At 43.0% G+C, this 15,085-nt stretch overlaps 2 protein-coding genes across 3 annotated transcripts in view; both read left to right on the forward strand.

The window, feature by feature from the left end:
- Positions 1–576: 576 nt before the first annotated feature.
- LOC135111373 (uncharacterized) lies at positions 577–5,137 on the forward strand. 2 transcript variants are annotated; one of them, XM_064024583.1, is made up of 6 exons: positions 577–819; positions 1,060–1,312; positions 1,736–1,843; positions 2,243–2,378; positions 4,102–4,203; positions 4,402–4,519. In XM_064024583.1, exons 2-5 carry the CDS (start codon positions 1,217–1,219, stop codon positions 4,182–4,184), a joined length of 423 nt encoding a protein of 140 aa, XP_063880653.1. In that variant the 5' UTR covers positions 577–819; positions 1,060–1,216; the 3' UTR covers positions 4,185–4,203; positions 4,402–4,519. The 2 variants fall into 2 exon arrangements, with proteins under 2 accessions (XP_063880653.1, XP_063880652.1); XM_064024582.1 differs by having other exon boundaries at positions 579–819; positions 4,053–4,203; positions 4,402–5,137.
- Positions 4,544–15,085, forward strand: part of LOC135111370 (probable G-protein coupled receptor B0563.6) — a 72,858-nt gene continuing 62,316 nt past the window's right edge. The window contains exon 1 of the mRNA XM_064024566.1: positions 4,544–4,591. The gene's annotated coding sequence lies outside the window, so the exon portion shown is untranslated. The remainder of the gene's footprint in view (positions 4,592–15,085) is intronic.

Below are 15,085 nucleotides of genomic sequence, written 5' to 3' on the forward strand. Positions count from 1 at the left end.
AAGCACCGAAGCCGATGCTCACTTGTTGGTAGTGTGGGGTTAACCTGCTAGTCGCCTTCGGGCATCACTCACGGCCAAGTCGCGCTCAGACAAAGACGGGCAGGATGGTGACCGAGGTAAATACTTTAATTTTGTAGTAAAAACTGATTGTCATAGTGCTAAGTCAATTGCATGTATTGTTAATGAATATTGTAATATGTTGAAAGTGTTTAATATCAGTGTATAATGTTATTTTGTAAGAAATTGAGACCGAGAACTTGTTCGCAGTTCTTACAGTCATGCCTACCTCATCAATAAACGTCAGAGAGAGAACTGCCTTTCCTCGACCCTACGATGATGGGTGTGATCAGTAAAACAGATCACCTGAGAGCCAATTGATGCCCAGCCGGTGCGGCTACAGTTAGTATACACAAGGAGTGGTCTTGCGATCATGTGCATTGTGTGTTTTTCATTATTATTATTACTATTATTATTATTATTACTATTATTATTATTAGTATTAGTAGTAGTAGTAGTAGTAGTAATAGTAATATTGTATCACGGTATTTTATAATGGAGCCTCAACTTATACTAGTCTTGCCTGAAAATCTCTCGTTTTCTATCATTCTCCCATCCTGCAGGCCTGAGCCCAGACCGAGACCCAGAGAAATGTAAACAAACGCAGAGTCAGACTTGATATACGGGTGAATTTGTTGCTTTTTAGAGGGGCAATGGATCTGTACATGAGTGAGGTGGCGAGGGGCGTGGCCAGGGGGCGGCTAGCAGCGTGTGCCACCAGGGAAATGTGTATGAACATAAAAAAGGCGCCTGTCAAGAAAGGTGAGGCCGGCTGCAGCTTTTTATTTTTATTTATTTGTTTCCATCAGGTTAGGTTTATATTAATTCAGTTAGGTTAAGTTAGGTTAAGTCTCTCTCTCTCTCTCTCTCTCTCTCTCTCTCTCTCTCTCTCTCTCTCTCTCTCTCTCTCTCTCTCTCTCTCTCTCTCTCTCTCTCTCTCTCTCTCTCTCTCTCTCTCTCTCTCTCTCTCTCTCTCTCTTGCTTACTTTCATGTCTACACAGGTTCGTTCGGTGCAAGGAGTTGGCACAGGAGGCGTCTGAGGCTGTGCAGAGCGGCCGTCTGAACCTGGTGCCACAGCTGCACAGGAGGGCATGGCATAGCTGGCTGGACAACATCACAGACTGGTGTGTCTCCCAGCAACTCTGGTGGGGCCACAGAATGCCAGTGTACCACATCACTGCAGCAGACGGCCGGGAGGTGTGGGTGGCAGCTGCTTGGAGGAAGATGCAAGGCGGAAGGCTGTGGAGAAGGAAGGTACGTGTGTTTACCTAGTGTTAGTTTGGATGGTCTGATATATGGCAGAAATGTTTACTTTTTATTGTTTTTCCTTCAGTTGATATACATTCTTTGTGGTCCTGTTCTCTGTTATTGATCTTGTTTTTGTTCCTTTGTCTTATGTGTTATCAGAAACTCAGGTAACTAATTGTAGGTGTGTAATTAGTCCATATTTTCATTGGTATATAACTAAAATATGTTAATACTGTAAACTCTAGCATTACTAATTGTTTGATAAAAAGATGGAGATTTCAGAAGGCTAGTAATGTTTATAGATGCTGATAGATTGAAAGAATTGACTACCTGTGTGTTACCTCTCCTTCCTCTTACGTAGTTTGATATTAATTGTTACCAGTATTGCCTGTGTTATATCACCTATGTTATATCACCCTCCCTCCCCAGACTGTGCTGCTGCATGGCCTCCTGTGTGATGGTGGCGGCCACAAGACATCCAAGTCCTGGGGCAATGTGATAAACCCCCTGGATGTGATCAGTGGGGCGTCCCTGGAGGTGCGTGACTTGCTGGTGCTGGAGTGTGTTCTGTATTGATGTTCATTGGGTGTGGTGAGCAGTATCTGGACACCAGGTGATACATGAATATTTGTGAAAGCTTCTTAGCAAGTGTATTTTTTTGAAGGAGCACTGTAGAGAGAGAGAGAGAGAGAGAGAGAGAGAGAGAGAGAGAGAGAGAGAGATTTTTAGATGTGATGGCAAAAATTGTGTTTATAATTCTGTTTTCTCTGTTTTCTCCCTTTCTTTGTCTTTTCATCTCTTCTCTTTTCTTCCTTTTCCTCTTCTCTGCTTCCATTTTCCTGCTCATCTGTTTTCTCTTCTGTTTTTCACCACATTTCATCCCTTCCCTCCTCCCTCGTAGCCTCTTATCCTCTCACCACCCCCTCATGCCCTCAGGTACTGTGTGAGAGGATGGAGGGGAGCCTGAATACAGAAGAGGTACTCACTGGTATCAGGAGGAACTTCCCCACAGGCATCCCAGAGTGTGGAGCTGATGCCCTTTGGTTCACCCTGTGCTCCACCAACTTCAATAGTCAGTGTGGCATAGATAGATGAATGTGTATAACTTTGTGGTGCATTGAGTCTTGTGTGGGGTAACTGGGTTGGTGTATGGATCAATGAATGGAGTAGAGATAAGATTTTGGTGAGTGCTCTTGTAAGATTAGGGTAGGAGTGCTTCTCGTCTCCGTCAAGGGCTAAGGTGTTGAGTGTTGATTGAGTGAGGGTGAAAATTGTGTGTTTTGGTATATGTAGGAGATAAGATTTTAATGAGTGCTCTTGTAAAGTTAGGGTAGGAGTGCTTCTCATCTCAATCAAGGGCTAAGGTGTTGTGTGTTGAGTGAGTGAGGGTGAAAATTGTGTTTTTGTTTTGGTATATGTAGGAGATAAGATTTTAGTGAGTGCTCTTGTAAGGTTAGGATAGGAGTGCTTCTCATCTCCATCAAGGGCTAAGGTGTTGAGTGTTGAGTGAGTGTTTAAATATATTTGTAGGAGATAATATTTTAGTGGTTCTCTTTCCCAACAAGGATTAACGCATTGAAAGATTGTTGTGGGTGAGAGTAACGGTGAAAGTTGTGTGCTTTATCTTCGTATATGTAAGAGATAAGCTATAATAAGTGTATTTGTAAGGTTAAGGCAGTAGTGCTTCTCTTCTCCAACAAAGGTTAAGGTGTTGAAAGAGTGTTGTGAGTGAGTGTGAGGTGGGTGTGAAAGCTGTGTGCCTTGCCTTGCTATGCGTTTGTACATCTCTCATAACACTTCCCTGCCAGACCACCTGTGTTTGTGTGTGTGTGTGTGTGTGTGTGTTATATATAAAATATAAATAAATAACTACATTTCTACTCTACTGATGGGAGAAACACGCTTTAAAAAGGCTCTATTTGAAGTGGCACAGATTTTTAAGGATGTTTTTTATGGTTTTAGTGACAAATTAACAACATTCCTACATTACTAACAGGAGAAACACTCACGAAAACCTCTGCTAATCATCTTTGTGGCCTTTGGAATCAATCGTGAAAGAGAGAGAGAGAGAGAGAGAGAGAGAGAGAGAGAGAGAGAGAGAGAGAGAGAGAGAGAGAGAGAGAGAGAGAGAGAGAGAGAGAGAGAGAGAGAGAGAGAGAGAGTGTCAGCTAAACCAATTCAACTTGATATGAGAGAAAATCTAATTATCTTCCATTAACAAAGAACTATCGCCCCAAACATTGAATGCTGGAGGGTGCGTTCTGCATTGGCAGCTGGCATGAGCGGGTGACAGGAGGCGTGTGAGGCGCATGACAGCTTTAGTGACAAGTTCATGCTGGCAGTGGTGCAATATTATGCCCTCAACACTCTTTCACTTTAAGGGCTTGGAAACCACAGTGCCTTCAGATTTGTGGAGAAGTGTGTGTGTGTGTGTGTGTGTGTGTGTGTGTGTGTGTTTGATAGTTATATTAGTTGTTTAAATCATGCTGTGCTAATATCTATCCCTCTATCAATGTGTGTGTGTGTGTGTGTGTGTTGACCTATTTGCATGAAACAGGGGAAGAGGGAAGAGGAGGAGAGAAGAGGGGTGCTTGGGAGATGAAAATGTATGTACGAGTATGTATTAATATTTTCCCTATCATATACAAAAACACCCTTGAAATCCTATATAGAACTTGCCATAGAACACACTCACTCTCTCCCATGTGCCCACTCCCTCTCACCCACCCTCTTGTCTCCCACACAGCTGCACACCCCGTCCTGCAGCCTCAAGGCACTCACCTCTCCTTTTCCAGTCATGGGTGCCTTGCCTCCTCCTTGCAACACCACCACCACCACCACCACTGCTGCCATCACCTACGAGGGGGAGAGACTGTGATGTGGCTGCGGGTGGCTAGGTGAGGCATTGTTCTGGTGTTGTTGGTGTGAGGTGTTGCATTACCTTGAAATTCACAGGCCTTCCACAGCCTTCCCACTGGTCTCCTTGTCCTGTCCTCCTCCACACACCATCCACAGGCCTAACCTAACCAACCTAACCTAACCTAGCCTAACCCTAACTTAACCTAACTTAACCTAACCTAACCTTACACCCACAGGTTCGGAGGCCTCCAGAGAGCTGCCCTGAGTGAAGCTTGTGGTATAGAGGGACAGCTGCTGATCATCAAGCTTACATAGTGACTGGAGGAAAGTGGGAGGAGCCTGGAGGGAGTGATGGAGGTACAGTACTTGGAGAAAATCCCTTCACCATGACAACTGGGTGTCTGCTGTACAGGCCACTGACCAATGGTGAGAGGGAGAGGGAGACTGGCTAATGGTGGATGAGAGAGAGAGAGAGAGAGAGAGAGAGAGAGAGAGAGAGAGAGAGAGAGAGAGAGAGAGAGAGAGAGAGAGAGAGAGAGAGAGAGTCATGATAAAGGATATTGAGCACAGACTTCACCACTGGGTCGACTCTGGGGGCCACGTTCTTCTGCTAGGGAAGTACTGACTGGTTGGTGGCCGTGGCTGTTCACGCACTCGCTCTTGCTGTGGCTGGCATGCTGTTCTGTCCTCTCTTCTTCCAGGAATTGCTGTCTGAGGTTGTGTGTGTGTGTGTGTGTGTGTGTGTGTGTGTAGAAGCCATCATCATCAACCACAGCAGGTGATAATGATGGTTCCTGCTTTCATCGTCATCGGGGCTAGCCAGACCAACTTGGGGCTGTACTCTGGGGTGACGCTGTATGCCTCAGGTGGGTCTGGAGGGGCTGGGATAGTTGGTAACAATTAAAAAAGACTAGTATACACACAAACCATTACAAACACTATGTAATGCTGGTATACACACACAAACACACAATTAAGACTGGTATACACTTAGAGACATATACAAACGCTTGCTATTGGTTGTATATTCTTAGAAACACACACACGCTTACTAAGTCTGGTACACACACACTAACTGGTATACAAACACTGGGATACACTTAGAGACACATCCATACACTTGCTAAGTCTGATATACACACATAAACTCGTAAGAGATGCTGGTATATGCTCAGAAATCTATACACATTAAGTAAGGCTAGTATACACAAACCTATACATATATTGCAAATTTATGTTCAATGATAGAGATGACTAGTACACACACACTCTCTCTCTCTCTCTCTCTCTCTCTCTCTCTCTCTCTCTCTCTCTCTCTCTCTCTCTCTCTCTCTCTCTCTCTCTCTCTCTCTCTCTCTCTCTCTCTCTCTCTCTCTCTCTCTCTCTCTCTCATATCCATTGTCTATGTCACTCAAATTTTCTCTTTTAATCTCTCCCTCTGTCTGTCTGTCTGTCTGTCTGTCCCACACCTCAGTACACCCTTCCTGTCTTCATACACCTTAGTACACCCCTCCTGTCTGCCCCTAGATCTTAATACACCCTGTCTCGCCCCTGCATCTTATTAAACTGCCCCTGTTTGTCCCCTTTCACCTCAATAAACCCTGTCTACTTTCCCAGTCTGCTTGTCTGTCCCACCTTATTACACCCTCTCTCTCCCTACTCCTTAGTACACCCTTCCTGCCCCCTGTACCTCAATACTCTGTTCCCTGCCTGTCTCGTATATTTATTTTATGTATTTATATTTCTTTTTATCATTCTTGGTGTGATTTGGGGTGTCTTAGGAGTATTTTAGGGTGTTTTGGTCAGTTTTGGATGAGTTTGGGTGTGTGTTGGAATGTTTTAAGTGTTTTTGGGCTGTTTTGAGTGAGTTTGGATGTGTTTTCAGTGGGTACGGGAGTGCTGTGGGCGGGTATGTGTGTTTCTGGGTACCTTAGGTGGGTTTAGATGTATTTTGGGGAGTTTTGGTTGTGTTTTGGGGTGTTTGTCGGTGTTTTAGGTCAACAGGCTCTAGTGAAAGTTATTATGCTTTTTGGAGAAGAAGCTCAAGTAAAAGTAACTGTTTCTCAAAGGTGTTTTCATGATTTTGGTGATAGCTAATAATGATTACCCACCATTAATAAAAAGAAAAAAAAAAAAATAAGATTGACCAAATATCTGTGTCCTTTGAAAATAGACCTTAGGAGAGAACAAGAGTTTCAAAGCACAGGCCCTGAGTTGTACGTATTCAGTTACCACCAGACACACAACACACAATGGTTTTAAACAGATTGCCAACATGTCTATCTGCTCGTCCTTACCACTTTTTAATAGTTGATTTATAGAGAAAAAGGGAATTCCTGTAATACTAGATGAATCTGCAAATAAGCAATGAGCAATGGTTAACATTTAACAGCCATTATAAGCACACTGTATGGAGATAAACTCATGCACATTGGAGAGAGAGAGAGAGAGAGAGAGAGAGAGAGAGAGAGAGAGAGAGAGAGAGAGAGAGAGAGAGAGATACAAATATAATGAATCATATAATCCACAACAGTGACTTTAGATTAACGAGAAGGGGATGTTTCGGCGTCTTAACTTGACTACTTTTGACATGCTGTACTGGAAGTTATTTGCGTCTTAAAGAAGGTTTCTATGGTCCTTGTAAATTGGTTCTTTAGTTTTTTCTTATTTATTTTTTTCAATTAGTGAACCTTTCCTTCGTGACTGACTGTTTTTGCCTTTGAGTCTTTCTCTCTTGAGCACATACACACACACACACAAAAAGTTGTGCAATTACTTTGGATCACCAAAGGAAAGAGAAAACACTTATAAGAACCTAATTAGTTATTTCTGAGGCCTTTACTTCTTACGAGGGCATGGCATGTTTAAGGACAAGATCCTAAGCAAGATGAATAAGATCAGACTTGGTCCTAGTCTAGGCTGGTCTAGGCAGACTTGGTCTGCCTGACCAGCCAGGCAGACGACCAAGACAACGCTGGCTTGTAAGTTTCTCTTTCCCTCGAACCCCAGGTCGTAAGCCGCAGCCCTTATCACTGCACCATCCCGTCTCTATGCCCTAAATAATACACAAACCATGCAGGGAATCAATAAAAACGAGGGAGGAGGGTGGTATGAAATCAATTCTGAGATACTAGACTGTCTTGACACACCAGCCTTTGTTGGGATGTCTACGAGTACATGCTGGTGGCTTCCTTGTTTCCTTCCTTTTTCCTCCATGGTGACCTCTCTCTCTCTCTCTCTCTCTCTCTCTCTCTCTCTCTCTCTCTCTCTCTCTCTCTCTCTCTCTCTCTCTCTCTCTCTCTCTCTCTCTCTCTCTCTCTCTCTCTCTCTCTCTCTCTCTCTCTCTCTCTCTCTCTCTAATATAGTGGTAGATGAAGGGAATAGATTCAATGATGAGGTTGTTAGTGTCAATTTATTTGGATGCTTTAAAGATAAATTCATGGATGAGGATGATACTGGAAATAGATTTCATGCAGGAACTGCTACATGTAGGCCTGATGGCTCCTTGCAGCTTCTCATATGTTCTTATGTTGTTATGTTCCCCCTTGCCTCCTCGCTTGGCAGGGAGCCTGTATCAACTCAATAGGCCTCTCCTTCCCTGCTATTTCTTTTTCTCTCCCACATTCCCTCCCACAATTCTTTACTCTCTCTCTCTCTCTCTCTCTCTCTCTCTCTCTCTCTCTCTCTCTCTCTCTCTCTCTCTCTCTCTCTCTCTCTCTCTCTCTCTCTCTCTCTCTCTCTCTCTCTCTCTCTCTCTCTCTCTCTCTCTCTCTCTCTCTCTCTCCTTCCTGTCATCAGATATTTCCTTCCCTCTACCCTTCCTATTTCCCTCCCTCTCTTTCCCTCCCTGCCTAGGCCGCCTTCCATGTTAGGCCTAGGAGTCAATAACTGGCTTTAATTTCATCACAGGAATTTTTGGGGAAGTGGGGAGGTGCAGAGGGAATAATATTTTAAGGATGCTTAAGGGAAGATTATATTTAAAGGGTATGTGGGAATATCTTAACATGTTCATTGCATTTAAGGGAAAGTGGCTGAAAAGATTAGTGGAGAAAACTAGTGGGGAGAAGTTTTGTGGGCTGGAGGGAAATTCTTTCGGCTGGAGAGATGTTTATTTTTTGTTGGAGGGAAGTTTTTGTGGACTGGAGAGAAGTTTTGTGGGCTGGAGGGAAGTTTAGTGGTTGGAGGGAAATTTCATGGACTGGAGGGAAGTTTTCTGGGTTGGAGGGAAATTTTCTGGGTTCGAGGGAAGTTTTGTGGACTGGAGGGAAGTTTTAGGGTTGGAGTGAAGTTTTGTAGGCTGGAGGGAAGGTTAGGAGGTTGGAGGGAAATTTTGTGGACTGGAGGGAAGTTTTTTGGGTTGGAGTGAAGTTCCGTGGTCTGGAGGGAGGTTTCGTGGACTGGAGGGAAGTTTAGGGGTTGGAGGGAAGTTTTGTAGACTGGAGGGAAGTTTTAGGGGTTGGAGGGAAGTTTTGTAGACTGGAGGGAAGTTTTAGGGGTTGGAGGAAAGTTTTTTGGACTGGAGGGAAGTTTCGTGGGTTGGAGTGAAGTTTCTTGGGTTGGAGTGAAGTTTTGTGGGCTGGAGTGAAGTTTTGTGGGCTGGAGTGAAGTTTCGTGGACTGGAGTGAAGTTTTGTGGACTGGAGTGAAGTTTCGTGGGCTGGAGTGAAGTTTTGTAGACTGGAGTGAAGTTTCGTGGGCTGGAGTGAAGTTTTGTGGACTGGAGTGAAGTTTTGTGGGCTGGAGTGAAGTTTCGTGGGCTGGAGTGAAGTTTTGTGGGCTGGAGTGAAGTTTTGTGGGCTGGAGTGAAGTTTTGTGGGCTGGAGTGAAGTTTCGTGGGCTGGAGTGAAGTTTTGTGGGTTGGAGTGAAGTTTTGTGGGCTGGAGTGAAGTTTTGTGGGCTGGAGTGAAGTTTCGTGGACTGGAGTGAAGTTTTGTGGACTGGAGTGAAGTTTCGTGGGCTGGAGTGAAGTTTTGTAGACTGGAGTGAAGTTTTGTATGCTAGAGGGAAGTTTCGTGGGCTGGAGTGAAGTTTTGTGGGCTAGAGGGAAGTTTCGTGGGCTGGAGTGAAGTTTTGTGGGCTAGAGGGAAGTTTCGTGGGCTGGAGTGAAGTTTTGTGGGCTAGAGGGAAGTTTCGTGGGCTGGAGTGAAGTTTTGTGGGCTAGAGGAAAGTTTCGTGGGCTGGAGTGAAGTTTTGTGGGCTAGAGGGAAGTTTCGTGGGCTGGAGTGAAGTTTTGTGGGCTAGAGGGAAGTTTCGTGGGCTGGAGTGAAGTTTTGTGGGCTAGAGGGAAGTTTCGTGGGCTGGAGTGAAGTTTTGTGGGCTAGAGGGAAGTTTCGTGGGCTGGAGTGAAGTTTTGTGGGCTAGAGGGAAGTTTCGTGGGCTGGAGTGAAGTTTTGTGGGCTAGAGGGAAGTTTCGTGGGCTGGAGGGAAGTTTTGTGGGCTAGAGGGAAGTTTCGTGGGCTGGAGTGAAGTTTTGTGGGTTGGAGAGTTTTTTTTTTTTGTCTGGAGAAAAGTTTTGTGGTTGGGGAGAGGTTTTCTGAGCTGGAGGGAAGTTTTCTAGGTTGAAGGGAAGTTCTTTGGGTGAGAAGGAAGTTTTGTGGTTGGAGAAGAGCTTTGTAAGTCTTGAGGAAATGTTGGGGCAGGAGGGAACATTTTTTTGTGCTTAGAGGAATTTTTGATAAATAGGAATGATTATTGTTGTTGTTATTATTATTATTATTATTATTATTATTATTATTATTATTATTATTATTATTATTATTATTATTAGCCTAAAAAAATATACGAACTATTTTTTAACAAGGTTGGGTTAGGTAATGTGAGAGAGAGAGAGAGAGAGAGAGAGAGAGAGAGAGAGAGAGAGAGAGAGAGAGAGAGAGAGAGAGAGAGAGAGAGAGAGAGAGAGAGAGAGAGAGAACCATTCAATATCATCGCCAGTTGAGGTGAGTGACCGTAAAGAACGAAGGTCGCAGGTAGGAACAGTGAGGAATGAGTTTGAGGCGGAGTGAGGATCAGTGAGAGATGAGGGAGAGGCGCAGTAGGGAATGTGGGAAGAGTGGAGTGAGGGATGAGGGAGGGGTGGAGTGAGGAACAGTAAAGGATGAGCGAGAGGTGGAGTGAGGAACAGTGAAGGATGAAGGAGAGGTGCAGTGGGAGATGATGGGGGGGAGGTCGAGGTATGTGAGGCTCGCAAAAAGAGTTTTTGTGACGGCACAGGTCACTCATCTCCGTGTTTGTGTCTGTGCAGGTAATACTCATACTTGTTGGATCACGGGGAACACCTGAACCACTCCCAACACACACACACACACACACACACACACACACACACAAGGGAGAATGAATAAAAAGGTACAATGGATAAAATATATTCCCTGTGGGAGGAAGTTGAAGCTTTAAATTTATATTCCATAGAGAGAGGCGTAGGTTAAGACGTCCCAATATTCAGAGATTTTTATCTTATATGTCTATTAGAATCATCACAAAGGTAATGATTAAAAAGATACAAAAGGACGACAAATATTCCTTACGAAAGGAGATTGAAGCTTTTAAATTCACATTCCTTAGAGATGCGTACATTAAGAGGGGATCTGATAGAGATCTACAAATAGTATAGAGAATATAACAAAGGTGACATAAACAAAATCCTTAGGATCAATAATCAGGATAGGACAGGAAATAATGGGGCTAAGTTTGATAAAGTTAGATTTTAAAAAGTTAGGAAAAAATAGTTCTCGAATAGAGTGGTAGATGAATGGAATAGACTCAGTAACCAGGTTGTTAGTGTCGGGTCAATAGGGAGGTTTAAAAAAAGGTTAGATAAATATATGGATGAGGATGATAGCAGTAGGTAGGTATGCTTCATGCAGGGATTACCCCACGTGTAGGCCTGACGGATTCTTGCACCAATCCCAGTTTTCTTATGTCCTTACAGATAGTTTGGTAGATCGATACCAGAGTCAGTGACGAGTCTGTGTCCCTCCACACCTTCCCCAGACGAGGCTTGGTGCGGAAAAAAAAAAAAAATATGCACGCAAAGCAAACACCTTGTATGGCTTGCTAGTGTCGGCTCTTCCTTGATTTCCTTCAAGAATCAGGGACACTTGAAGGAAATGTCTTATGCGGACGTTTTGGGTATAAACACAAACTTGAAATTCATACATCTTAAAACGAGCCTTATAATTACAGGGAACATGCCATAGTACAGATGTGCTTGTGTATATAAACAAAGGCTTTTATAATGTCTTTCAATTAAATAAATTTTCTAGAGTATAGTTATCACACACCTTTATTAGGATTAATGTTAAGTATTTCCCCACCCCCTCTGTACATTTTCAGTTTGTTAACTGCCTAAATAATAAACCGTTTATTATTATTATTATTATTATTATTACACATGTATATTAATGTATGAAGGCTGAGTTAAGGCAGACAGGCCGCGACGTGTCAGTCAGGCAGACAGACCGTTAATGGAGAGACAGACTGACAGACATTTAACGGAAGACAGACAGATTGTCAGTTAATGAAAGTGACAGACAGGCGGTCTCGTGGACAGACCGACAGACAGACAGACAGACAGACAGACCGACCGACAGCCACTCAGCGAAAGCAATAATGAGACAGTGGGACAGACAGAAGTTGGCGTGGACAGACAGATAGACACACACACAGACAGATAGACACACACACAGACAGACAGACAGACAGACAAACACTCAGTGAATGCAGTAATCAGACAGTGGGACAGATAATGTTGTATGGTTAAGATATAAAGATATTATTTTATCTCTTATTTTGTAGCGCACCAGGTGTTTACTTTACCCAAGGCTTTTTTTTTTCGCTTCTTACTTTGGTGATGTGGTGGTGGTGGTGTTGGGTTCTGTAACGGTGCGTCGTGGTAGTGATGGTGATGGCGACAAGTTGGTAAAAGAAAATAGTTTAGTTATACTCCTCCAAAGCCATCCCCCCTCTCTCTCTCTCTCTCTCTCTCTCTCTCTCTCTCTCTCTCTCTCTCTCTCTCTCTCTCTCTCTCTCTCTCTCTCTCTCTCTCTCTCTCTCTCTCAGAATCATCAGTAGCACATAGTAATAACAGCATAGTAGTATTAATAGTGGGAGTAATTATAATAGTGGTGCTGCTACTATTCATACCACTGCTACCACCACCAGCACTAGTCCCTGTGCTAGCATAAGTAATCAAGTTTCAAGAATGAGGTCTCCACGCGAGACTCGCCACGCCATTGGCTGCCATACTGTGACGTCATAGGCTCAGGCCCCTCATTGGATCTTGAGCTTAAGGGGCTTAGCGCTGATTGGTTCCTGCGGCACGGGAGGCCTAAGTATGTGTGACGAAGGAGGAAGAGGAGGTGTAACTATGTGACTATATGTATGTATACATGTATGTACGTATGGATATGAAGACGAGGATAATATGATTTTTGTCATTAGAGAGAGAGAGAGAGAGAGAGAGAGAGAGAGAGAGAGAGAGAGAGAGAGAGAGAGAATGGGTGGATCTTCTCTCTCTCCGCTACGTGACTCCAACTGCGATGTGACCCAGCCTGACCTAGATTGGTGGAGGAAAATGACCCCAGTATAGGCTTATCCCCTTGCCATTACCGAGGCGACGACCCGCCAGAGGGCCTACGATGACGTCATAGGCCTAGGCTGGGAGAGGAGGGAGGTAAAAATTGAGGGAGAAGCGAAGGCTATATATAGGTAAGATTAATCGTATTTCTTTCCGTTCTCTCTCTCTCTCTCTCTCTCTCTCTCTCTCTCTCTCTCTCTCTCTCTCTCTCTCTCTCTCTCTCTCTCTCTCTCTCTCTCTCTTCCTGATTCAATTCTTTTCCTCCCTCTCATCAGCGGCTTCTTTTCCTCCTCAATGACCTTTAGTTCCCTCCCTACTTCCCTCTTTCTCTCCCTTGCTCCCTACCTACTTCCCTCCTTCCCTCCGTCATTCCCTCCCTGCTTCCCTCCGTCATTCCCTCCCTGCTTCCCTCCTTCCCCTCTTCCCTCCTTCCTTCCCTCTCTCCCTTCACTTTACACCCAATAACCCCTGCCTCCATCCCTGCCTCCCTCTCTTTAAAGCTGTCCACTTGCACCTCTCTCTCTCTCTCTCTCTCTCTCTCTCTCTCTCTCTCTCTCTCTCTCTCTCTCTCTCTCTCTCTCTCTCTCTACTATACAGAAGCTAACGTATCGTGTAAATTATTTTATTTTATTTTATTTTCTTAATGCTCCGGTACACGCGCGCGCGCGCGCGTGTGTGTGTGTGTGTGTGTGTGTGTGTGTGTGTGATTCTGCTTCAGTTTTCAGTAGAATTATTATCCATTCTTTGCTGTGAGTAATTTATGGGCACACACACACACACACACACACACACACACACACACACACACACACACACACACGCGCGCGCGAGCAAACGTGGCGTAATAAGCGTGTGGATGGATGAAAATAGTAATGGACTAAGCAACATTTTTTGTAATACCGTTGTATTAACGGGAATGTATTAACGAGAGAGAGAGAGAGAGAGAGAGAGAGAGAGAGAGAGAGAGAGAGAGAGAGAGAGAGAGAGGTTTTTGATGGTGTTTTTCCGTTCCAAATAATTGAGTAACATTGTGGTGAAGTTACATGGATTTTTAGTTTTTTTTTGTGTGTGATTGTGGTGATAAATTGACAAATTTCTACATTATTTACAGGGAAAACAGACTTGAGAACTCTGCTAATTATCTACATGGTCTTTGAAAATAGTCATGAAGTTACACGGGTTTTTAAGTTTATTTTATGGTTTTAGAGATAGATTGACTAAATTTTTAACATTTTTTACATTATTAACAGGAGAAACACCCTTGAAAACTCGGCTTATCATCTCCGTGATCTTGAAAAATAGTTATGTTGAGAGAGCAAAGCTTTTCAGAATGCGTTACATAGAAGCGTATATGGAAGGGCAGATTTCACCTTGCAGTATTTTCGTAAGCTCTTCTTTCACTTGTATTTTTCACGTTATTACTAGATGTAGTATTTGTTGTGTGTCTGTCTATTTTATTTTGTAACTATTGTCATCATAAATTTTTATTTAGTATTTTTGTTATGGTAAGAGAGAGAGAGAGAGAGAGAGAGAGAGAGAGAGAGAGAGAGAGAGAGAGAGAGAGAGAGAGAGAGAGAGAGAGAGAGGAATATTTTGATACTAAACTTATGAAGTATCTAATGTAAATTTCAGATGACAAAACATATATATTCATGGAATTTTGCGTCTGCACGGCAAAGATGGTCTTTATAACTTCCCAGGAAGTTATTGCACGCGAGGAACATCAAAACACTGAGTAAAACAATAAATGTAGAAAATGTGATGCAGGCAAAGATATATGTGTCTTAAAGAGAGAGAGAGAGAGAGAGAGAGAGAGAGAGAGAGAGAGAGAGAGAGAGAGAGAGAGAGAGAGAGAGAGAGAGAGAGAGAGAGAGACAAAAATACTTAATTTCTGCAGAAAGCAACGAAACTATTTTTTTTACGCACAGAGAAAACCGCAACACTATAAAACAAGAAGACCGTTCACTTTCGAACTTCTAACACGTTGCAGTGGAGGTTAATGGAGTTTTCAAATTTTTTTTTTCTCATGATCTAAACACAGTCTGCAAAGTTACTAGCGTTTTCAGATGGTTTAACAAGCATTCTGCTGTAGCGGAAGTTACTGTGGTGTTCGGGGATGTTTTCATGATCCTAGCGATACCTGAGCAAACATTCCACATCATCAGGTGCAAAACTCTTATATATATATATATATATATATATATATATATATATATATATATATATATATATATATATATATATATATATATATATATATATATATATATATATATATATATATATATATATATATATATATATATATATATATATATATATATATATATATATATATATATA

Source organism: Scylla paramamosain, chromosome 22 (assembly GCF_035594125.1).
Source record: "Scylla paramamosain isolate STU-SP2022 chromosome 22, ASM3559412v1, whole genome shotgun sequence".
In the NCBI taxonomy this organism is placed as follows: domain Eukaryota; kingdom Metazoa; phylum Arthropoda; class Malacostraca; order Decapoda; family Portunidae; genus Scylla; species Scylla paramamosain.